The sequence below is a fragment of the Monomorium pharaonis genome, unplaced genomic scaffold (assembly GCF_013373865.1).
Source record: "Monomorium pharaonis isolate MP-MQ-018 unplaced genomic scaffold, ASM1337386v2 scaffold_506, whole genome shotgun sequence".
In the NCBI taxonomy this organism is placed as follows: domain Eukaryota; kingdom Metazoa; phylum Arthropoda; class Insecta; order Hymenoptera; family Formicidae; genus Monomorium; species Monomorium pharaonis.
The window spans coordinates 3,499-27,864 of NW_023415809.1; the positions used below are offsets into that span (position 1 = coordinate 3,499).

Here is a 24,366-nt window from a genome sequence, read left to right on the forward strand (position 1 = left end):
GATGGCGCCAGTCCACATGTGAAGAAATATCCCATAAGAATTCATAATCAACCAAAAAAATTTCAGTTATGACATAACTCATAATAACATCGAATACAATTAAATTTTGGAGCAAACTTTCCATTTTAAAGCAAAGCTAACATGTGGTAGTAATAGAATATATATAATCCGGTTATGTAAATAGATTGATAATTAATTTTTCTGATAAAAATCCAATTCTTAGAGTTATCAGTCTTAGAGTTATAAAAAAAAATATTTATAAGAGTATCTTGTACTCTGAAAAGACAGTTATATGGAGAATCGAATTGTGTGTCGGTTAATAAACCTATATGTATTCAAGTGAAAGAGAAATTGATTCATCGATTTAGTGATACGTGGCTCATGTTATATTAGTGTTATATGAGAGAAAAACCACAGTCTTGATCAATTTTGCATTCACTATGCGCTATAAAGGCTCAGGAACCGCGAGAATGCATCATTATGCAATATTTTCCTCACAATACGACAATTTAAAGACTCAAGAACAGTATTTAAAATCGTCAAGTTTAATTATAATTTCAATCTTTTATTATAGCTTTATGAGTTTTTTTATATTATTGTTCAACAACTTTATAGATTATTTTTTTATGGATTTATAAAAATTCGATATACTGTATATATCAAAATAAAAAATACTGACATTACTTTAATTTAAAAAATAATTTACTATAAATAATGTTATTCCGACAAAGTAATACAAGATTAAACAATATATCACATAGACTTGCATCAAATATCTTGTTTGACAAAATAATAATACTTTTAAAGCTTTCAGGTATTTTGTTTAATGTGAAGAAATTTATAGATGTTGTCTTCGTAATCTATCGTTAATGCCAACATTTGCAGTTCACTTCATGAGAACGAGAAACAACTCGATATAATTCGTGAACCTGATATGATTAGAACTCTAATTATATTTCTTCTTATTTTTCACAATTTAATATAATATCAGTAGATTTATTAATTCAAGATAAAGAAGTATATTAACTGAGTTTAGAATTATATATCATAAAAGGTGTGTATAACATATATATGTTATATCTATATAAATTTATATTTAAAGGAGAGGACATCAAACAGATATGATAAAGATAAGTAAAAAGATTATTTATATAATGCGCAATAAATTTAAAATAATTAAAATAAAAAGTAAAAGACTTATTTTCTAAGAAATATTTTTGATGCAAATTAATAATACTTGATATTGCAATTATTATTACTTTTTAGCTAAAATAATTATATTTGTAATTTTATATTGTTGATTTAACATTTATTAAATATTCTTCCTTACAAATATTCGGTTTTTCATAGTTTGTTACTGAGTATTAATCAACATTTAATAAATTTTATTTTTTGATATAGTTTATAATTATTACGATTTAAAATAGCAATATCAAATGTTTAATTTTAGTATATTAATTTAAAAAAACAAAACAGAATTGTTTATAATTCTCATTACTTTGCATTTGCACTCACTGATGTGCCGAGTGTGGCAGCACTAACTAGAAAGGACATTTCAATTCCTTGTGTGTTTTAAAATTTTTTAAATTTACAAGTAAATTATATAAAGTTATACTATAGATATTTGAAAGTAACAGATATAATTCTTACAACAGTAGTATTATATACATAAAGATTATATTAATTATTGTCAAAATTGCAATAAAGAACATTATTTGAAGAACATTATGGCTAATAAATTAATTTTAAATAATCACAAATTTTGAATTTTAACTTTGAAATAAAAATTAAAAGTAAAATTAGATTCGCGTACACTCTGGTGATATTTTGCAGACTTATATGAATCTAAATTGCATTTAAACATGAGATAATTTAGATTGTTTTTATCCAGATCAGAATAAAAATTTCCATTAAATCTAATTCGAATTTAGATGAATTTCCTCGAGTTTCCGAAAGGCTGATCTGAAACTCTGTAATTCCCCTTTTTCGGTTATCGACCGAGTGAACTGCGAGTATTCCCCTTCGCCGTGGAACGAACGACGAATGGCAGTAGTGGCGCTGCTGATCAATCGAACCAGCCGGACCATTCGGGTACAGTATTGTCTTTACTGTTTCTGTTTGTTATTTTTCACAAATGTATGAAGAATTTCTTCTCGTTCGCGCGATCAGCCGCGCGCATGTATTCACGCCTTTTGTGACGCAAGCCTGGAAGATCGGTATAATAAATTATAAAAGAATCGAAATCGCGGATTGCAGTTGGGGAGAGAGTTGCATCTCCCCAGGAGGTGGCGGCGATGCTGCTGGTGCACCGCGCAACCCTTACCCGAGGGCGCGGTGTATCGGTCGTCTGTCGTCGGCCACCGCGACGTCGCGCCGTTGTAATTCTCTCATCGGTTGTCGACTCATTGATTTTCTTTTCATTTTCTCGCTTTAATCGCTACTACCTACTTTAAATTTATCGGTCGTAATTACAGCACTCGACTTAAAGGTTTATAACTCAATTTACATAACTGATTAATTTAATCCTTTAGTTACATGATTTTATTAATTTACGTGCGATCATAGTTGCAACTTATCGTCTGGCATGTAAGTGTCGTGATATTTATTTATGTAATAATTTCTTTGTAGTATGACGTATATGGACATCTAAACGATTTATATCTAAAATGTATGTATTCCTGTTTGGATATTACTTCACATATTACATACTAATTTATTATAATACAAGGTAAAGAAGGTTTGATGCAAATCGACGATTAAGTAATTTTTTATTTATTTTAATATTATTAGCATTACTTAACATAATGATTCATTCTTGTAATTTATAAACTTACGAATTAACATTTTAAGAATACAATTAGGCTGTTGGAATCATGTCAGCCAATTTTTTTTTATTTGGAAAATGTTATGAAGATTTCAATATATTGTTAGCCACGTGTAATTGCAAAATGTGTTTAGAATTATTTATAGTATTCTTATTATGTACTTATAGAAAGAAAATGTATTATGCGGAGATTACCTCAAAGTAGTGCCGGGTCCCTTTCAAAGAATTGAATAACGGATCAACGAACGAGATGAGTAAATATGTCACCTATTTACAATAGATAACGTATACGAATTGTACTTTTAAAAGTAGGACATCTTTATTTTCTTCTTTTCTCACTTGATCTTTAATTTCTCTAAAAAATAAATAGAGAATGTTTGATTTAATTATTTTAAGTTATCGACATTGTTTGCCTAAAGTGATATTTAACATCAGGAAATTTTTAATCAATCTCATTTGAGTTCAATGCCTCGTCTTTTTTGTTATACCGTTACTTTGGCACGCATTTCCTAAATATATCCTAAAGGACTTTTCTTTTCTCAGCAAGATAAAAAAATTGCATATTTAACTTCAGTTGACACAACATAATTGCATGATACTTAATCTTTTTTTAATAGAGAGAGAAAGAAAAAAAAGACAGTTTACAATTAAAATTAATATATTCTATTGTTAGTTTTAATGTTGAAATCTTGTATATGTACAATTTTGTACAAATATAAATAATGTTTATATAGATATATTATTTAAAAAGAATTTCAAATTTTTCCTTTAAAGGTTAAAAAAACATGTTTTTTAGAAAATTTGTTTTTTTAGATAGACATAAAATCAATTAGAATCGAGAAAAGGTCATAGCAGTATTTTAAGGTTTCTTATGTGATTATATATGTGTAATATATTCTGCGCATTATATATGTGTACATATATATAATGCGTTAAAATTGCACGTCGTTATTTTCCGTGCTCCCAATAAATATTTTCGGTTTTAAACCGTAGTTTTTAATTAAGTCAAAATAATAATATCACAATATTAAATTTATAATTATTTTAATAATATTAACAAGTATCTATTATGATTTTTTCTCTCCCCAAATGCTGCAAAAAATATTACTTCAGCTAATGTTAGGAGAACGTATTGAAAGGTCAACATGTATTGAAACTAACATAATCAGTTGTTGCAATAAGTATTACCATGTCTCGGTGGTCGAACTGGTTAAGATACCTACGGAATGTAAATAGGTCCAAGTTCGAATCATGGTTGAAATAATACTTTTCCTAATAATTCTTTATAATTTTAGGGGGCAGATATAGATGCTTATTAGCATCAGTACTATTAAATTGGCTATCTATTTAATATTGTAATGTTAATATTCTAATTCAATGTATTTTATTAATATCATAAAGTGAAAAATTGTATAAGGTCTGTTTTTATTCTATAGGAACAAATGTTTACTCTATAGAAGTGAGTTTTAACTTTCATTACAATAATGAACCAAAAATTGTACTAGCTAGGTTGTCACTCTTTTAGAGTAGTACTTTATAAAATTTAGAGGATAAAAATTGCGTTTTCAAACCAAAGATATTCTTTCTTTAAGTAATACTTTTCAAGTATTCTCATTGTTCTAACTTCCTTTGTCGTTTGCAGCGTATGCCGCGTTGCTGTTTGTAAAAGAACTTTGTTTTATCAGTAAATCTTTAGCTACGATTTGCGCTTCAATTTTGATTCCCACTGCTTTAAGATTTTGAAATATTTTTTAAAGATTGCAATGATATACATATATGTTTTACATATATAAATATACATATATTTAATGACGAACTGAATAGAACCATATTTTGCATTTCAAATCTTATTTCACAAACACGTGCAAGTCGAAACAAATAACTATAAATAATATAGTTTTTTTATTTTAAAATTATTTTTATTGATTTAGTTCTTTGATTCGCATTTGTAACTATTACAATTTGTTTTATAAAGCTATTTACGTTTTTTAAAATTGGAAAATTTGACATTTATTTAATTTAATTGTAATTAAATTTAGTGTAGTAATATAACATGGATATTGCTATTGAGATCCCAACCAGAAAGGATAGCCTTGACAAAGTTCTGCAGCGTCCACGTCTCGTCATTCCTACATCAATATTGCCCAATGTTATTGAACTGGCAATTTATGCACAACAAATGTTTGACGAAGGGACGTGAAATTCCGTTCTTACTTGGTTTTAACATCGTGCACGTTCTGTTAAGGCAACAACTCTATTTTGACGGAATATAGATGTATAACTTAGATACCGAATAAAATTTAATTATTAAATTACGATTTATCTCTTGAAAACCAAAGTTATTCTCTCTGAAATTCGTCAAATTTCTAACGGATTAATTGATTTAATATTTCGTGTGTAATGAAAGAAAGGAAAAAATTAGTTTTTAATCTTTGAACAGTTTTTACTTTTGACCATAATTCGTGTACTGAATTACATACTCGATTTAGTATTCAAATTTTAAATTTTCTATAATTAATTATTATTTTAATTTAGTAGGGAGTTAGAAGTTAGGATAAAAAAACGAATGGAGACCAAAACTTAATCCCATCTGGGGTATCCCCCTTTGTACCTCAACCTATTCAACAGTCTTTGAAGCAGGTCTAAGGTGAGAGAATGCCACCTTTCCTCGGGACAGCACTTCTGTCAGATTTAATTTCCTGAGTGTCTGGTCTGGAAAGTGAAGTACACTGATAAAAAAAATGTGCAGAGTCAATTTCCGCCTCTGTATCACAACATTAATAAAGAGGAGAAATTTATCCCAATTTATACAAATCCGATTCTCGCAAATGTCCTGCAGTTAATAACTAAACCCGCTGATAATCTAATAAAAACTCAGTGATCTAAGCTATAGAAAACTTTGGTCCAATGAATATTTTGGTTATTACCGTCTAGGGTTTTCCACCAAATATTATGATATTTCCACTTAAAGATACTCATCATCATCCGAATGTTGATACAACAAATTTCGGATTAACACCATTTTACTGTCAAGCTTGTTAGCCATTTTGTTAAAATTTTACTTTCTTTGTTATGTTATAATTTTGTTTTTAGTTATTATTTAACATTTTACATATTGCTTTTACGTGAAATTTAAAAGATAAACATTACATTATAATTAATTAAAGATTAATTAAATTAAAAATTGTAATTATAATTAAAATAGACATTGATAAATAAGTAATTCATTTTATCTTTTAAATTTTTTAATATAAATTTGTCAATATAAATTAATTGATTAAACTCTAGTTGTTGTATTTTTGACGTTTGTTATAACCCGTCACATAAACATGTTACAGACTATAATATACAGTACTACTTCTATAATACAACTATATTTAGAAACATTTAATTATATACAAATTTATTAAATCTTTTTTGCGGTTGAGTAACTAGGAAATCCATGATTAATCCTATAACGAATGTAAATTTCAACGTTAGAATAATTGTATGTAAATATATAAGTACAAAATAAAAATCCAGTGATAAAAATAGAGAACAATTTATTAATGTAAGCTGTCGCAACTATTAATGCATAGAATATTCTAATTGCATGTTGCAAATAATATGTGTTACATAAAAAAGGAAGAACAAAAAAATGATATATTTTTAAAATTAAATTCAACCTTATTAATGCAGTGTGTATAAATTTACATATCTAAACAGATAAAATTGGTGTCATAAATGTTTGTTAGCAACAATATATTGTATATTGTCTAAAATATCGTCTATAAAGCTATGAATTATACATATTATTAAATATATTTACTGCAGAATTTATAGATATATATAATAAGTAATAACTAGATAATTATTTATTGGATTGACTAAAATAAAATATGTCACCTCCATGAAATATGTTAAATTAGGTTAATGTCCGATTTCTTCTTGTGCTTCACACATTTTTATACTTTTTTTTAAGAAATAAACTATTTTCTTAGAAAGGAATTTCAGAATATCATCGTGAAAAATTAAAGTCTGTAATTAAGGAAAATCTTGCGTGCAAAACGTTGGAACATTTAACAAAAAGTTTATGTCTCAGCTAACAATATGTCTCCACTAAAGTTTCTTTCTCGCCTTCTGCGAAGAAGATCACAAAATGCAGCTCTTATTTTTCTCCAGCTGAATTGCAATATTAGTGCCGTTTTAATTATCATTATTTATCATGCGGTAATAATTTTTCATAAATTTATGACTTTATTATTAAATTTATAGAAAAGTAATGGATATATGGAATACAAATATATAAAAATTAATTTTTACAGAAAATAATTTCGGGAATTTATTTTTGTAAGTAAACTTAATTCGATAATACATACAAATATATGTATAACAATTTTATTAATATGTACGATGTTTTAAACAATACATAATATAGGTGTACATGATATTTTATACAGCATAATATCTTTCAAAAAGCTTTTTGAAAGATATATGGCAGAAAACTTTTTGAAAGTGTGGGTAATAAATTAAAGAAAAAGTTATAGCAATTTTTATTGAAATAAAAATTACATTATATTTTTATAGTATATATATATATATATATATATATATATATATATATATATATATACCAAGTATAGTATTATTTTAATCATTTAAAGATAATATCTTTGAATCAATGTCATTGCCTGATTTTAAATCGATCCTTTTCAATACATATGTACATGGAAACATACACAAAAAAAAGAATATTCTTGTTTTACCAATATCTTCGCTTTCAAAACGGAAATCTTGAAATAAGATTATATCGCGTTAAATTAAAAAGATTTACTTAAAGATTTATTTTAAAATTTTATAGTTTAATCAAGAAAATAATATTCTTGTTATTTAAGAATAATTTTCTTGAATGGAAAGGAAAAATATTGGATAGAAAATACTACATGTTTAAATCAAAGATTATAATTTTCTTAGAATAAAATTATCACAACAATTATATCATATTTTAAAAATAATATTTATAATATTAAAATAAAACTATAACATCTTGAAATTCAAGATTTTTAATTCTTCTAAGAAGATTATATATTGTTGCTTATATATGAAACAAGGATCGCGTTAATTTTAATACATAAGTTTTAATTTAAGAGTAATTTTTTTTCCTGTGTACGGCAAAAATATCTAATTATTCTTCTCAAATACTAAATGCTAAGAGATTGTGTACAATGCATGAGCATATATGTATGATTTGCATATGATAATCAAAGTAACAAAATAATTGGCAAATTGCAACATAACGCCGGAATCGCGAATTAAGAGCATGAGAATGGGCGTGCGTTTTGTTCAATAGAAACAATCGATTTCGAGAAAGCAAACCATACAACTCTCGGTTTTTGCAACCTGTCACTTCCGTCGTCTGTTCATACAGGAGCTGTGCTTTTTAGGGCATCGACACAACGGGCGGGGGGTTTCGTTGACGGTCGTCATTTTGCGCGGGGCGGCGTAAAGTTGATAAGTGGGACATACGCTGCAGCATCTCGGTATTTCGTAGTGAACTCGCCACCAGGTCGGACTATCCATCCAGAAGAGTTGGTCCCCCGTGTTTCTTGTCTTGTGTTACTCCGCGACAAGATATTCACAATTTCGCCCAAGTACATTTAATTCGTCGCTTAATCGTAAGTTAACGATCCATCATTTTTTCTGATCTCTTGAACTGTCACTTAACAATTACATATATTACATATTACACATTATTACGCATATTAAAACATAATTATTGTTTAATAAATTAAAAAAGAGATATTAACAGTGTGCTAATTCTGGATATGTAATTGCAATCAACAAAATTTTCATATTAAAATTCTTCTTAAAATATGTATAAAACAAAATATTAGTTTTGATTATTAAATTATACTAAAATATTTGTTTTATTTACAGTTATTTGTATTAGTTTAGGAAAAAAATAAAAAATGATTACAATCACATAATTGCATAGATTTGCTATGTATTATGAGTACATTAATATTATTATAAATATATATATATATATATATATATATACAAATGTATACGACTAATTGTAAATTTTTTAATAATTTGTTTAATTATATTCTTATTTTTTCTTAGATGTGACGTAAATTTAAATTTAAATGTAAAGTTTTTATTATAAGGCGTTGCGATTTTATTTGCATTTGTTGCGTTTTACATAGAGTAACAGTTGATTGTTATATAATACACACAAAGTAAAAAACTTTTCATTAAAACAAGGTTATTTTTTGTCACACTATAACATTCTTACAAAATATACTCAGAATATTATTTTTTATACAATTGGTTTTTATTGCACGACTATAATTTTATAAAAGTACGGAATACAATTTTTTTGCAAAATAATTTTTAAAATTTTTTAAATAGGACGTCTTTTTTTTAACTTTTACAATTTTTGCATAAAAATATTTTTAATTAATATTCTATCAAGGAAGCGTATTAATTTAAAAATGAAAAATAACTTTACTATTTTCTCTATAACTTTACTATTCTCTTAATTTTATTTAAACGACACTGATCATATTCTACACAAAATAATTGTACATGATCAGAATATTCTACACAAATATATTGTACACAAAAAATTGTACGTGGAAAAACTGTGCACAAGAATTATCCTTGAATTAAAAGTGTGTAGTGGAGAGTTTTCCTACGCACAATATATTCGTGTATAATTTTTAATTTAAGGATAATTCTTGTGTACAGTTTTTCCTCGTACAATTTTTTTGTGTACAATATATTTGTGTAGAATATTCTGATCGTATACATTTATTTTGTGTAGAATATGATCAGTGCCATTTTAACACTTTGTATCTGTAAAGAATTGTCCTTTTATCAATGTTTATAAATCTCACTATTTTTGTAAAACATTAATTGATTAATTTTAATGCTTTTATTAAACAGTTATTGATTAATCTATAAGGCTTATGACTATAAAGCTCATGGGTAAATCAATTTGGGTTTTGTGCAAAAGAAAAATATATAAAATAAATTTAAGATAAAATTGTATATAATTTTTTAATTTTTTTTTTTTTTTTTGAAAAATTGATTAATGTTATCAGTTGTTTTTTATAGTCAATTTTTTGAAATTCGTTTATTTCAATAGTTGCAAAATTGAATTTTGCAGCATTCTTTTTATGTTAGAATGCTTTTTTATACTCCAGTCTTACTTTTAATTGTTATTTTTTGACTGATCTTGTTGGCTTATAAACCATAAGCCTTAAAGAATTAATTATATATATAATTAAAAAGTTTATTATTTAATTTATAATTAATTAATTTTTTAACTAAATTTAAAAATTGACTCTTTAGGTGTACTATATATTGCGTACTCTTTTCTCAAAAGAATTTGCTTAATTGTTTCAGTGATTTAAATTGTTGCTAGTCAAATGTAAAATGGCGACTATACGTAACAAATGTAAAATGGCGAATAAATCAAGCACGCGGTAGTGAATTTCTTTTATCTGCTGATGCTTCTTCCCATCTGTCGAGCGAACAAACTTTTTGTATGGCACACTTTCTTGAATGGTTGCCTTACTTATTAGAGTGGAATTGAATAGAATCTCATAATAATGCTAACAAACGTAATATATGTTATATATCACAGTTATTATATATTTTGCTTTGATATGGAAACATGAACTTTTTTTCGTGCATTAGTTAAAACACAAGTAAAAACATTCAGTGGATTGATAAAATCGAAACGAAAACACATTAACATAATAAGTAGTTTTTAACTTATATACGTAAAATGTAAAAAAATCGCATACTAATTTGTTAAAATTAATAGTGATTTTCCTTACATAAGAATCTTGTCTATTCATCTCGTTAATGTACGTCATGTATTTTATGTATTTATAAATGCGTAAAATACATAACAAAAATAATGTACGTCATGTATTTTGCGCATTTATAAAAATTAAGATGACTAGACAAGATGGTTTATACTCCAGTCTTACTTTTAATTGTTATTTTTTGACTGATCTTGTTGGCTTATAAACCATAAGCCTTAAAGAATTAATTATATATATAATTAAAAAGTTTATTATTTAATTTATAATTAATTAATTTTTTAACTAAATTTAAAAATTGACTCTTTAGGTGTACTATATATTGCGTACTCTTTTCTCAAAAGAATTTGCTTAATTGTTTCAGTGATTTAAATTGTTGCTAGTCAAATGTAAAATGGCGACTATACGTAACAAATGTAAAATGGCGAATAAATCAAGCACGCGGTAGTGAATTTCTTTTATCTGCTGATGCTTCTTCCCATCTGTCGAGCGAACAAACTTTTTGTATGGCACACTTTCTTGAATGGTTGCCTTACTTATTAGAGTGGAATTGAATAGAATCTCATAATAATGCTAACAAACGTAATATATGTTATATATCACAGTTATTATATATTTTGCTTTGATATGGAAACATGAACTTTTTTTCGTGCATTAGTTAAAACACAAGTAAAAACATTCAGTGGATTGATAAAATCGAAACGAAAACACATTAACATAATAAGTAGTTTTTAACTTATATACGTAAAATGTAAAAAAATCGCATACTAATTTGTTAAAATTAATAGTGATTTTCCTTACATAAGAATCTTGTCTATTCATCTCGTTAATGTACGTCATGTATTTTATGTATTTATAAATGCGTAAAATACATAACAAAAATAATGTACGTCATGTATTTTGCGCATTTATAAAAATTAAGATAACTAGACAAGATGGTTTGAAAAACCGATTCTTATGTAAGAAAAATTACTATTAATTTTTATAATCCAATGACAAAACGCATTAAAATATGGTAATAACTTGGAATCAAAGTAACGAAGCGATTTACGTGCTAGCGAGTGAGAGTAATTTTGTTGTAACACAATTATGTTGCAACACTTGCTCGAGTTTCAGATGTATGCAATTCGTGCAACTGAAAGTAAAATTACGGAGAAATGGAAATACAGAAACGGAAAGGCTGTACTGCCGACACGAAAAGAAAGCATCGCCCATTGTAGTAAAAAATAATTACAGTAATCATCATATCAAACATCATTATACCATTTCGCATGTTTACATCATTATGTATTAGTCTCCACTATTATGCACTTTGAAAAATACTTAAGATTTGAAAATAATTAAGACCTGTGTCACTAATCATAATTTAAATCTAATTACAATCAATTATCGAGAATGATCCCTATAATCACAATGTCGAGAAGAATATGATTATGACTCATTAATGATAATTTATTTAAGACGAACTAAATCGCAATGATACATTCGAAATGCAGTTCATTGTACCGACTCCATTCTGCAGCTACCACGCGGATTACTTTACGCAATTAGTAGTCTCGTAATTGTATTATTACACAAGGAAGGACACAAAAGAGCGCATCTTTTTAAGGGAAGTAAAATTTTGTGAAAGATTCCCGACTTGAAGGATATATCGTTGTTATACTGCACGAGTTGCATTAAGTGTTGACTAAACATACGGATCCGCACGCGAGGCGATATCACAAACTGAAGAGTACGTACGTTTCGCCTCGAAAGAAAGTCGTACATTATTTGTCAGATACTACGTGTAGCAGCACGCGTTGAATCCCGAGAGAAAACGTCACGTGCTGTAGGATTAGTAGGTCAGTGTTCCTCTTTAACATCCTCCGTTTCTTTCCAATCATCGACGAGCATCCGACGATTCATTTTTCGGTCATTAATAATACGAAGAACGATCTACATCATTACGGTCCATAACATTAACGCGCAACTGAAAAATCATTCCTGCATTGCGAGTTTCCAATTCAATTATTAATCATATTCAACAATTATTGTTTTATCGTATTTCCTTTTCTGAAAGACGCAAATTATCCGCGACGCTGTTTTTTGTTTTTGCACAGATAAGAACAACAAACGTGCTCGTGCGTGAATTTTCTTTCACTTCCGATGAGGATAAAAATCATGCTTTTCGTACAATTTCCTTATTGAGTATCAAATACAGCCGAAACCTGTCATTCCGGTCGAAAATGTGAGGTGCTACACGATCACATCCGAGAGCCTTGCACCACCTCAGGCTCCGTTATAAGACTAGGAATTTCGATCCGCGATTGGCAATGACCTTAAAGACGCCATTGGCCTGCTTTCCGGAGAACCTGTTCCTACTCAAGCGTAGCATTATTTATGTTCTTTCTCGTTTCTCTTCATCTTCCCTCTACCGCCGTCCCCTTTCTCCGCCTTGAACGTATTCTGTCCGACTACATCATGTACCGTTTTGAAATGCCGCAAGCACTTTTACTAGGATGACACTTCTTCGTGCCAAGCCTACGTACGTTCCGGAAGAGAAACGCACGCATAAGTGCATCTCCCGGTACGCTGTGAAGCCTGTACAATCTAGAAGTAGTTTTAATTAATGTTTTACTTTTGCGTATTAATTTTATCATTATTAGGGTAACCGTCCCAATTATTGCCACACTTTAAGCACATAATAGTTGAGGTGCTTATTTTATCATTTTTTTATCATGTAATAAACATTTTTTTAATTATTTACTCGCAAAATTACTTGCAATAATAGTTGTAATTATACACAAAATTTTTTTTATAGCATAATTATAATACAAGAATTATTATATAATTATAAATGAATGAATTAATTAATTAATTAATGAAATATTTAATTAGGATAAGCATACATTTTTTAACTTTTATCTTGGCTCCTTGATCTCTTTCGCGTTTTCAATACTTGGATGAGAATACTTTCATGAGTTTTTTTGTTAATTTAATATTAAAATATTTTTAATAGATACATAATGCTTTTCATTCTAATACTACAACTGACAAAAGCAGCAATAATTACGACAGTTGCCCCAGTTACGTGGGTATTATTAATTTCAAGTTATCAAACTTTAAATTATTTAACATGACGTTATATCAATATCTAAGAGTTTAATCGTCTATATATCGCAAATACAAAGATTTATAAAACGTAAATTCTGAAATTTATTTATTTAGTTATACATTATAATTATATAAGTATAAACAGCTTAAATCCAATACAAATAAGATCTTAAGTACTATTTTAAGATGTTTTCAATCACAGATCTGTATTAGCATCTTAAGACATTGCTTAAAACAATCTAAGAATTGATTACGAACGCATAAAAATATATATCTTTTTTTTACAATTTAAATAAGGTTTTTAAATGAAACTGATCATAATAATCTTGTTATTGAAGATTAAGTGAATCATAGTTTCAATAAATTAAAACTGCTTTATTTTTGTTTTGAATCATCTTTGATTATCATGAAATTTCAAGCGTTGTAAAATAGAAAGATACACGTTTTCGATAGCGCTTTCACGAGAATCATTCATACGTTCTTTACCACATGCATAACAGTAATGTAGTTGCAGAAAACGAGGAGATAGCTGTACCACTGACTTATGAAGTGAATCCGTAATTAACCTCTAGTCATGTGGATCTTTTCTCTTTTGATCAAAGAAAAACAAGAAAAATGATGGTTGCCGCTAACACCTACACTAAAAAATAAAATTGAGCCTACAACGGTGGTAATAAAAAATAGTATTTTTATCTGTTTAAGGCTCAAAACTTTGACAAATAATTGAACAGCTAATTATGGAAGTAATTACAGCTGTTTGTTAAAATGCATTTGTGTTACACAAATAATATAATTTTAATCTCCAAAAAATAAACTGTAAATAGTAATTTCCTAAATCCTGTTTTAATCCGTCAATTCATAATTTATGATAGAATTTTAAATATCTAACTTGATTCTGTCATGAATCATAATTTTGTACAAATGTGTGCGATTCTTCAAATATTTTCTAATGTATAAAAGATTATGAAAGATTATGAAAAGAATTCCTTTTTAAATTTTATCGCGATTTGTACATATAAAGCGGATTTAATTATAACTGATTCTGTGACGGATAATGATTTTCGTGCAATTAACATATAAATTTCCTTTAATCATAAATATCTTATTTATATTAAGATCGGGAGTAACATTAATGTTTGTATTAATTATATAACTTTCTCTTTGATAGCTGTAAAGTTCTCTAAAGAAAGTTCCTTCCCCTCTCTTCTTCTAACTGTATCTAACTATCTTTTAACGTCGTTAAATTGAACGGTTAAGTAAGAATTTATGGCATACTGTTAAAGAAGAAGAGCGTAAGCTACTTTGGAAATAGCATGTCAACCTGGTTACTCTAGGCAAAGAGTTAATATTAGCGTAAGTCAAGCATTCGCTCAAACTATGTTGCATTTGTGTTCTGCGAATGTCTATGCTGATTGACAGTCAGCGAAGCGCAAACATGTCCGTCACAAATAATCGTTTAACATGTGAACACTTTCAACGCAGTAATGTTCAAATTTTTACTTCTATCTAATCCTGAAAATTAAAACAATATGAATACATGTACATTGCTTCAAGACTGATAGCATAATACTATGAATTATAATTATTATAAAATATATAGAGAAAAGAGAAAAAAAGAGATATATATTATTAAAGTTATTTTTATTCCTAAAGAGCTATTTCGTGACATTAACATTTTTTTATGTTAATAGTATTAAATAATATTAAATTTCTCTGACATAAAACACCAAAAAATGTAAATTATTTGTTATATTTTAAGATTAATCAGATAATAATTTAGTATTACATTTATTTAAAAAAAAATTATATTATAAAATAATATTATTTAAGCAATAATAAGCCGAAAAATTTGATTTATGTGTACTTTTTTTATTTAATACATTATAAAGTTAACGTTACGTAAAAAAACAAAATAAAAAATCTATAACAATCTATTAAGATTTATACGCATCATTTTTATTTTTAGTTTTTTATGAGTTTACGAGAAAAAAATTGTGTAGTGTAAATCAGAGAAAATAAAAGAAACTAGTTTCTTGACTAAATCGCCTCGCAGATGTCTCTCGCCAAATGATCCGTAACACTTTCGATCTGATTGATAATACTACAACTCTTCAAGAAAGCGTTAGTAATTTAGAATAATGATACGACAAAGATAGATATATTATAGATATATAAAAGGCATAAACGTTCACATACACACACACACACACACACACACACACACACATTGTCGCGGTATCGATAAATTTTATTCCGGATGTAAAATCCATAATGTCAGTAGCAATATCGTGAATCAGGTTCCGTTAAATTATACGTAAACTCTCGACATCGAGAGAACGCAGACTACTGAAAGAAAGGAATATTTAAAGTAGGGCAACCTACATAACTCGCGTAATCTTTACTCATCGTCAATCTCTTAGAGTGCGTATGGAGAAGGAACGACGTGTAATTAGTAGTATAAAATATAGGAGAAAGAATGCGCGTTTTAGTTCTGAGCATTTCTTCTAGGCCGACTGAAGTATCTATCGGTACTTGATTTACTTTGTGTTACGTTTGGAGAAGTAACTGTCACTCTTAAAATCCTTTGTTCGTTATTTTTTCCTACTGAAAATTTTATTTATACTATTTTTTAAATCTATCAATTTGTGGCTTATAATCCTAACTTCACGAAAGTTACTTTTCAGTTTTAAATCGGCGATGTAATAATTTTTAACGGTTCTTCGAGGATTTTGCGGCACACGAGGCATGATTTTAGAAGTAAGGGATCGATGATTGGTCACGAAGCTTTAGCAAAGATAAGTGTAATACGAAATAAAAATCCACTTTTCGCTAAACCGCAACGAGATTGCGCGCTAATGTAATATCACCGGCGATTACGAGGTTGCTCTGATGCAACAATCGCGTACCACTTCTTCGTCGTGAAGGGCTGTTAATGTGGTCGACATCGTAGCGGGCTCGTGCAAAAACTCTGCACTCTGTTTCGCGTACACAATTGAAGAATATCATTCTCCGCGAGACAGACCGCGGACACTCGTTTGGTGTGTTGAAAGCGCATCGTTTAGAGAATTCCCTTTTTTTTGCATGCGCGCTTTCCACACGTGTGTCGCATATATTAACCACACGTAATGTTCTAGAAAGCCATAATAAGATCGTTGCGTGGATGTACATAACGTACGTCGAGAGTCATTAAAGAATCATGAATCTTTGGTTAATGGTGGCATGACAATATGGAGGCCATTCCTCGATTCTTCTCACGTAGAAAAGAAGAAATAATAAAAATTGAATATTCGTAATGAGCAAAACGCTATTGAGATCTATTAGTATCGATTTCTTTTTTTTTTGTTGGCATTCATTCAGTTGGCGCACAAAGATATAAGCAATGAGTATGTAAATTATTAATTATAATAATAATTATGCACAATAATGTATTGTAAAAATGTTTAAGAATTATACGTTATTTATTCGATATATTCAGTTTGTCCGAAAGTATGTAAATGCAAATTCCTTTTGGAATTTTTTTATTTTATACTGTTTTCTCTTTAATTCTTCGAGATTAAAATCTATATTTTATTGAAATATATATGTATAACCGTTTAGGTTAAATAAAAAGATTCTTATATGATGGAAATATAAAAATATTATCATTTGGATTTAGTATAAGTTTTTTCTTAAAGAAACACACACACACATACAACGTATATACTTGGCGCTTTTTAAAAATTTTTCTTCAAATTACATATATATCAACGTGACTTTAATTTTCGAGATGTAAATACTTGTTATAGATAGTCTAGCAACATGGCGCCGAATTTGTTCGGCAGTTCAGCAACTTTATTCCTCGAAGCTTCCCAGCAGGATGTGTCGCAAAAAAAATCGGCGGCAGAGAAGGCTGTGACGCAACAATTGTCAATTCAAAAGACACAAACCTTGAAGCCTAAATATCAATGGAAGATTGTTTGGAGAAACATGATAGCTTTTGCTTACCTTCATCTTGGAGCGCTTTATGGATTGTATATTTTAATAACGGTTGCCAGATTTTACACGTTTCTTTGGAGTACGTTTTATTTATGTATAATATCTTTTAAAACTTAAGACTCGAGTGTTGTTTTATATAATATATAAATATATATAATAATATATATATATATAATAATATATATAGATAATATTAATTGCAACCAATTAATTTGCAAAAAAAAACAACATAAAGAGTAGATATCAATAGCGTAAACTAGTACAGTCTATAAATTAATAATAATTACAAGTGTTTTATTTGTGAAAGATCTTATGATATTGTCATATCTGATTTTATTTATCTTTTCAGGTATTTTTGTTGCTTCTTTCGCTGCTGTTGGTGTTACAGCAGGTGCTCACAGACTATGGGCTCATCGGGCTTACAAAGCGAAATGGCCAATGAGAATTATTCTTATGCTTTTGCAGACCACAGCTTTCCAAGTAAGTCTCCCGATCATGCTGATTATATGAACATATTCATATGCATTTAGAAAAATAATAATTATTATTATTAAATTTAGTAATTATTATCTTAAATATAGAATTTAAAATAATATTACAGATACTTTTTAATATTATTATCAAAATATAAAAATGCTCTAGAGACTAATTTTTTTAAGAAAATATTAATATTATTTAAAAATTATAATTACTTATTTTTGTTTTACAGAATCACATTTACGAATGGGTGAGAGATCACCGAGTTCATCATAAATTTACGGACACAAACGCGGATCCGCATAACGCACAGAGAGGCTTCTTCTTCTCGCATATGGGCTGGCTTTTGCTTCGTAAGCACCCGGACGTCATCAGCAAGGGAGCCACAATCGATATGAGCGATCTCGATAAAGATTTTGTTGTTGTCTGGCAACGCAGGTATGGTGACTCTTCATCGACGAAAATACCGTTTCATATCTGAAATTAGTGAAATTTTAATATCACGCGGTTGTTAAGAAAAGATTACCGCTCAACTTTATTCGTCAAAATGAACTTATATTACAGGCTTTACATTATTCTGATGCCTGTTTTCTGCTTCCTGCTTCCTACATGGATACCATGCCATTATTGGAACGAGAAACCCATGTACGCGTGGTACGCCACCCTTTTCAGATACACGTTGTCGCTGAACGTGACCTGGTTGGTGAACTCCGCGGCTCACATTTGGGGCATGAAACCGTATGACAAGTGAGTATCACTAAAAATGCACCTCTCTGTCATTCAGTCTATTTCAAACCGTACAACAAATTTGATTAACAAAAATCGATAAGCGAAACGCGTTCATATCTTTGTCACAGCTCCATTAGCCCCACCGACAGCTACAGTGTTGGCATCGGCGCTTTCGGCGAGGGTTGGCACAATTATCATCACGTATTCCCGTGGGACTACAAGGCCGCCGAATTAGGCAACTATCGCACAAACTTCACTACCGCCTTCATCGACTTCTTTGCTTGGATTGGTTGGGCGTACGATTTGAAGACCGTGGGGCACAGCATGATAAAGAATCGTGCCGCCCGAACGGGCGATGGCTCGAAATACGAGCGAATGAACGATCATGATCATACACACGAAGGAGCTATATGGGGATGGGGCGATACTGATATGGCACCTGAAGATATACAGGAGGCCGAAATCATCAATAAGGGCGACTAAGCCTCGTAATTCAGTTACCTCCGTACGGCATTACACTCGATCGGAGTTGTGCAGAACGTGGACGTCCAACAGGGTAGTTTATGGTTTATAATATGGTTTATAATAGTATTGCAAATTTGTAATGAATTTAATGTTCAGTGTTTGGAAGATTTGGTACATCAAAATACATCATGTAAGATATTATACAATTTCTTTTATAGATGTGTTATACCTATTACACATTGATCTACACATCAGCAATAATTTCACGATGGTCATTAAATTAAAAATGATAATAAAATTCAATAATTACATTTAAAAACTAGTCATCATCGATCGATGCATCAACAATAATGTCACGATGATGTTTGTTGAATTAAAATTTATAATATATTCGGTGATCGTGTCTGAAAATTGAATATATTATTGCACATTACAATTTCTTTTTACAAATGACTATCTATCACATTATGTCATCGATCGATGTACCAATGATAATATACGATAACGGTTATTAAATTAAATTTTTTTTTCAACAGTTTTGTGCACGCATCATAAGGTCGATACAATACGATGCATCTAAGACGCGACTGTGATTACAGTGATTTTTATTTAACTTTGAGTAGAGATATTTTGTTAAAGTTAATTACTTATAATACCGCTTTAATTTGTCATTTTAATATCATGTTCCTCCCATTACTATTCATCTATTTGCAATTATAATGTTCTTATTTCGTATATAATCCCTTATGAATTATTCACATTTCTATGTAAGACTTAATTTTAAAAGATTATCTAAATTTTATGCAAATGCGTGAAAATTGATGTGAAAAAAAGATGCCGTATTTCACATTTTTAACATATAAATTATCAATAATGTTATATATTCGTTGGTCGTGCACGCTCTATGTTACAAAGTCCTGTTGTGCATTGTTGAGTAAGGATATAATCATCCAAAGAACAGCGATGAATCGTTTAATGACGTCAATTAATATTTATTGTATAATATTATTCGTACACTATTATATCGTTCCTCTCTTCGGGCCGTTGAAATACGTCACGAGTTCGATCGCCTTGCAACGAAGGAACGGAAAATCTTAAGGCGCGGCAATGATTTCTTAGACCAATCGCAAATTCCAGAATCAGTCGACTAAAAATGCTTTTTATGAGAAGTAATAAAGTCTGTCAGAAGAAGCTTGGCCTCGTTAGAGAATAAATTGAGATCTCGCGAATTCTGAAATGATTAAGTGGCGATCTGAATACGAAGTATGTTGGCGTATTGTACAATCAATTATGTACCTACGTATCAAATTCATTTGTGGCCTTCTAAATGACTGTTTTTGTATTTTAGACTTACTGTATTTATATCAAAACTATTTCGGCACTTCAAGATCAATTTTATAATAATTGCGACACGACGGAGTGTGCGAATTGTTACCGCGACTTGTAACACTGTTGTTATGATATCGAGTAGATCTTTAGACACTATTATACTTTTAAATCAATATTTGTTGCGCTTCATAAAAAGCGAAAATTATTAGATGTTAGGAGATTTGTATATAAGAAGCGATTTAATTTTAATAGTTATTAACCACGTTGACAGAACTGTAGCTCATCGAATAAGACATAAAAGTAGGCCTTTTGACAATTTTAAATATTCGTATATACTATAAATAACAGTAGTAAAAATAATAGGCGTTTGTGTTTTAATTGATTCTCATTTATCTCGATGCGACGATGAGTCTAGTGGTTCCATATGATACTTGACCTCGTCAAGAATTTATGAATTTAAACATTGGAATATCCATTTAATTATAAGACACTCAAAGTAAATTTTGCAAATTATGAACTTATTTTTTTTCATTGTTTTACAATTGGAGCAAAAAAAATAGACTTTATATTACATAGATTTTATATTACATATGGTCACGTAATTATGAATATTGCGATATTAATATTCCAGTTATGAAATTACGCACAGAACTATATAAAATCTACACTGTAGGACACATGGATAGAGATTAGAAATCGGAGATTGGCTCAGCTCTGACATAACTTCATAGATGACGCGATGGCAATCGAAGCGTTAGTACTTACATAATTAACAACTGATTCGATGTTACGCGACACGGACCCGAATTCCGTCTGTCTTCCGTAAATAATCTTCGTGTATTGGATTTGAGTCCGATCGCGCTGCCTCGAGCGATTTCGCAAAGCGATTGTTACGAAAGCAGCATTGTTTGAACGCGTAAGGCTTATTGCGCGATGCGTGATGCGGTTAATTAAATCTGCATCATTTTATTATAGCGATCCATTGCAACAAACGTCGAACGATCGAACGACGTTTGTGTCGCAAAGATCACTATCGCTCAATGATTACAAACGAACGAATCTTCTTAACAGTCGAGCGGTTACGTGATCCCTGCCCCCCCCCCCTCCCCTCTCTCTCCGCCGGATGTACGTAACATAATTTTATGAATCTATTGGGATAGGTCGTATATTCTATAATAAATCTAAATACACTGTATGCCCAATGTTTAGTGATAGTTTCGATAAATAAGCGACGTTTTCTCTATCTATCTATTACTTAACATTTTGCATACAAATAAGTAAATAACGCAAAATATACGTTAAAAGAATTTATAACTATCAGTTTAAAATTCAGGTGACGGACCACTTAAGCGTTAAGTTTGATTGTCGTTAAATTATTGAATATGAAATAAACTCGCTCTAAACTTTTGATTAGTTTAAAAGTTCGTTGTACTTTACATTTTGTTTTTTTTTCTCATTTTGTGACTGTAATAAAAACTTGAAAATTAGCATAAATTTTTAAAAATCTTTCTTGAGTTGACCTTTCTACATGACTGTTATTGCTCTTTGTTTTATGATATTTTTAACAAGTTTTGCTTGAGAATTTATATCATCATAAATACTTACCTCGACTGTACTGACCTATGCTTTTGTGCGTAGACTTATATGTGAATCTATTTATATCTACTGTGATGACTTAGAGTCCTTTGCTACAATTCTGAAACAACCGTTCGACAAATTTGTAGATTATAACTGTATCAAATGCGAGATCTCTGCGAGAGGCCACGATTTTTATATTTTAAGCAAACAAATCTAAAAATGTAACTTAACTGATACTTCCATTGTGGATCGTTTTCTTTTTTAGGCACAGGTAATCATAAACTGTAACAGCGTAGTTATAGGGGAAATAATATGGTTAATAATGTGACAGTTAAGACGTCGAAACGAATGACGCTTTGTTAAATGTTCTCGTTCCACACGAACGTAGATTTTGCTTAAGACAATATATTATAGATATTAATAAATATATATGTATATATAAAAGGTATATATGTATATATTTACACTGTATTTATATAAATAAATTATTGTTATCGATACAGACCCCAATCGATGCTACTTTCATGCCATATAGCTGTCATTATCTTACAGTACATCACAGATTGATATGAGGATTGCAATTGAACTGTTTCGTGCATGTATACATATACATAAACTCCACAGAGGCAATCGTTACATAATAATCCTATGTTCATTAATTAAACGTTTGCTTACCACGATTTAATTACATTACTCGAAATCGGGGTCCCATCCAGCGTTTCACTTCACAGCGAGCACGAGTTAACAAAGTGACGAAATTGCAATTTATCCCTCGTGTCCGTAGATCGCACAGATTGTGTATCCTCCGTAAAGTGCTAATAATTGCTTTGCTTAATCACGCGGATTCCTAGAACAGGTCGCACCTTTACGACATCCGCGCAGTTTCGTAACTCGGCATTGTGAAATTTTTGTTGTTTTAGATTTTCGCCCTGTCCGTGCTGGGTACTTGAGATCGCTTAATCGTGCATTACATGTTTGCGATTCGCGATATGAGTACATTCTCACGTGTGCATAAGCTTCGGACAGACATTCGACAGTTTGCCGAAAGTCGGACGTGAGTGTTTTACGATCGTTGCAACGGACTTCGCCGGATGCACGTAACGAGTTGTCCATATATTTCACAATCTCGCGAAGATTTGTCGTGAAATAACCTATAGAATAACAACGTTGCGCAAAATTTCGAAGCTTGTAAGTGATAGGGAAACATAAGAATATAAAATATATAAGTTTTATTATTAGCAATTATGTCATTATGGTATTTTTACGATTATGATTTTATAATTATACAAAACGTATCGGCAATGCACTAATTTTCGGTAGCTATTATGATGCATATATTGGCAATGCTATAAACAAAATTAAACAACAATAAGTAAATTTTTTAAAATATGTTCTTACTTTTGTATATATGAAATGTATATTTATTTTAACTTTAGTGTCACATTTGTATGAATTTTTTTGTTTATAGAAATCCAAAAGTTATGATGCATTTAAAAAGCATTCTAAACAATTCGAGATGAACTAATTTTATAATAATTTTATTTATAAATATCCCAAGTAGCGAACTGACGTCAAATGTAATCTTAAAAACGTTTTAATGACGTTTTGCAACATCATAAAAGCTTCATTAAAACGATTTGATATAGTCATCTTGCTACTTGGGATTATATTTTGCAATTATTATTGTATATTATTGCAAATTCTCTTTTTATGCAATGTGTGCAATAATATTTCTGTTGCAGTCGGTGCCTTATATTACAGTAAAAAATATTGGCCAGAATTATGTAGAACTATAAGAAAAATAAAAAAGTTCCAATGAAAACATAAAACTGTTTATATACATATATTTAATTCTATAATAAAACTATATAAATAGAAATAAGCACTCCTACTTGTACTTTCGAAAATATGGTGTGGGGTGCGTTCCACTTATTAGCCTAGTCTTGTGGCCGGATCGTTAATTAATCATCAATTTCGGCGGATGTTAATGAACGCGTGCGTACACGACGGTTAATTCAAGCCAATTTTGTTCGTGAATTTGAATGCAAGTCGGCCGTGTAGCAGCTGACATTGTGTCAT

At 29.5% G+C, this 24,366-nt stretch overlaps 1 protein-coding gene across 21 annotated transcripts; it reads left to right on the top strand.

The window, feature by feature from the left end:
• The first annotated feature begins 2,043 nt into the window (after positions 1–2,043).
• On the top strand, positions 2,044–19,586 carry LOC105831480 (acyl-CoA Delta(11) desaturase). Of its 21 annotated transcripts, none has more exons than XM_036294874.1 (9): positions 2,065–2,091; positions 2,629–2,668; positions 2,993–3,078; positions 8,232–8,478; positions 17,520–17,788; positions 18,059–18,189; positions 18,419–18,624; positions 18,751–18,933; positions 19,044–19,586. In XM_036294874.1, exons 5-9 carry the CDS (start codon positions 17,533–17,535, stop codon positions 19,396–19,398), a joined length of 1,131 nt encoding a protein of 376 aa, XP_036150767.1. In that variant the 5' UTR covers positions 2,065–2,091; positions 2,629–2,668; positions 2,993–3,078; positions 8,232–8,478; positions 17,520–17,532; the 3' UTR covers positions 19,399–19,586. The 21 variants fall into 21 exon arrangements, with proteins under 21 accessions (XP_036150771.1, XP_036150775.1, XP_036150767.1 ...); XM_028190339.2 differs by lacking the exon at positions 2,065–2,091 and adding an exon at positions 2,139–2,216; XM_036294876.1 differs by lacking the exon at positions 2,065–2,091 and adding an exon at positions 2,199–2,216 and having other exon boundaries at positions 2,629–2,728.
• The last annotated feature ends 4,780 nt before the right edge of the window (positions 19,587–24,366 follow it).

Excerpts from the sequence above, each read along its gene's own strand:
- LOC105831480 (XM_036294878.1), top strand. The coding sequence starts at position 17,533 with ATGGCGCCGAATTTGTTCGGCAGTTCAGCAACTTTATTCCTCGAAGCT. Across the intron at positions 18,190-18,418 it reads TGCAGACCACAGCTTTCCAA|AATCACATTTACGAATGGGT; the intron begins GTAAGTCTCCCG and ends TTTGTTTTACAG. Across the intron at positions 18,934-19,043 it reads GGCATGAAACCGTATGACAA|CTCCATTAGCCCCACCGACA; the intron begins GTGAGTATCACT and ends TCTTTGTCACAG.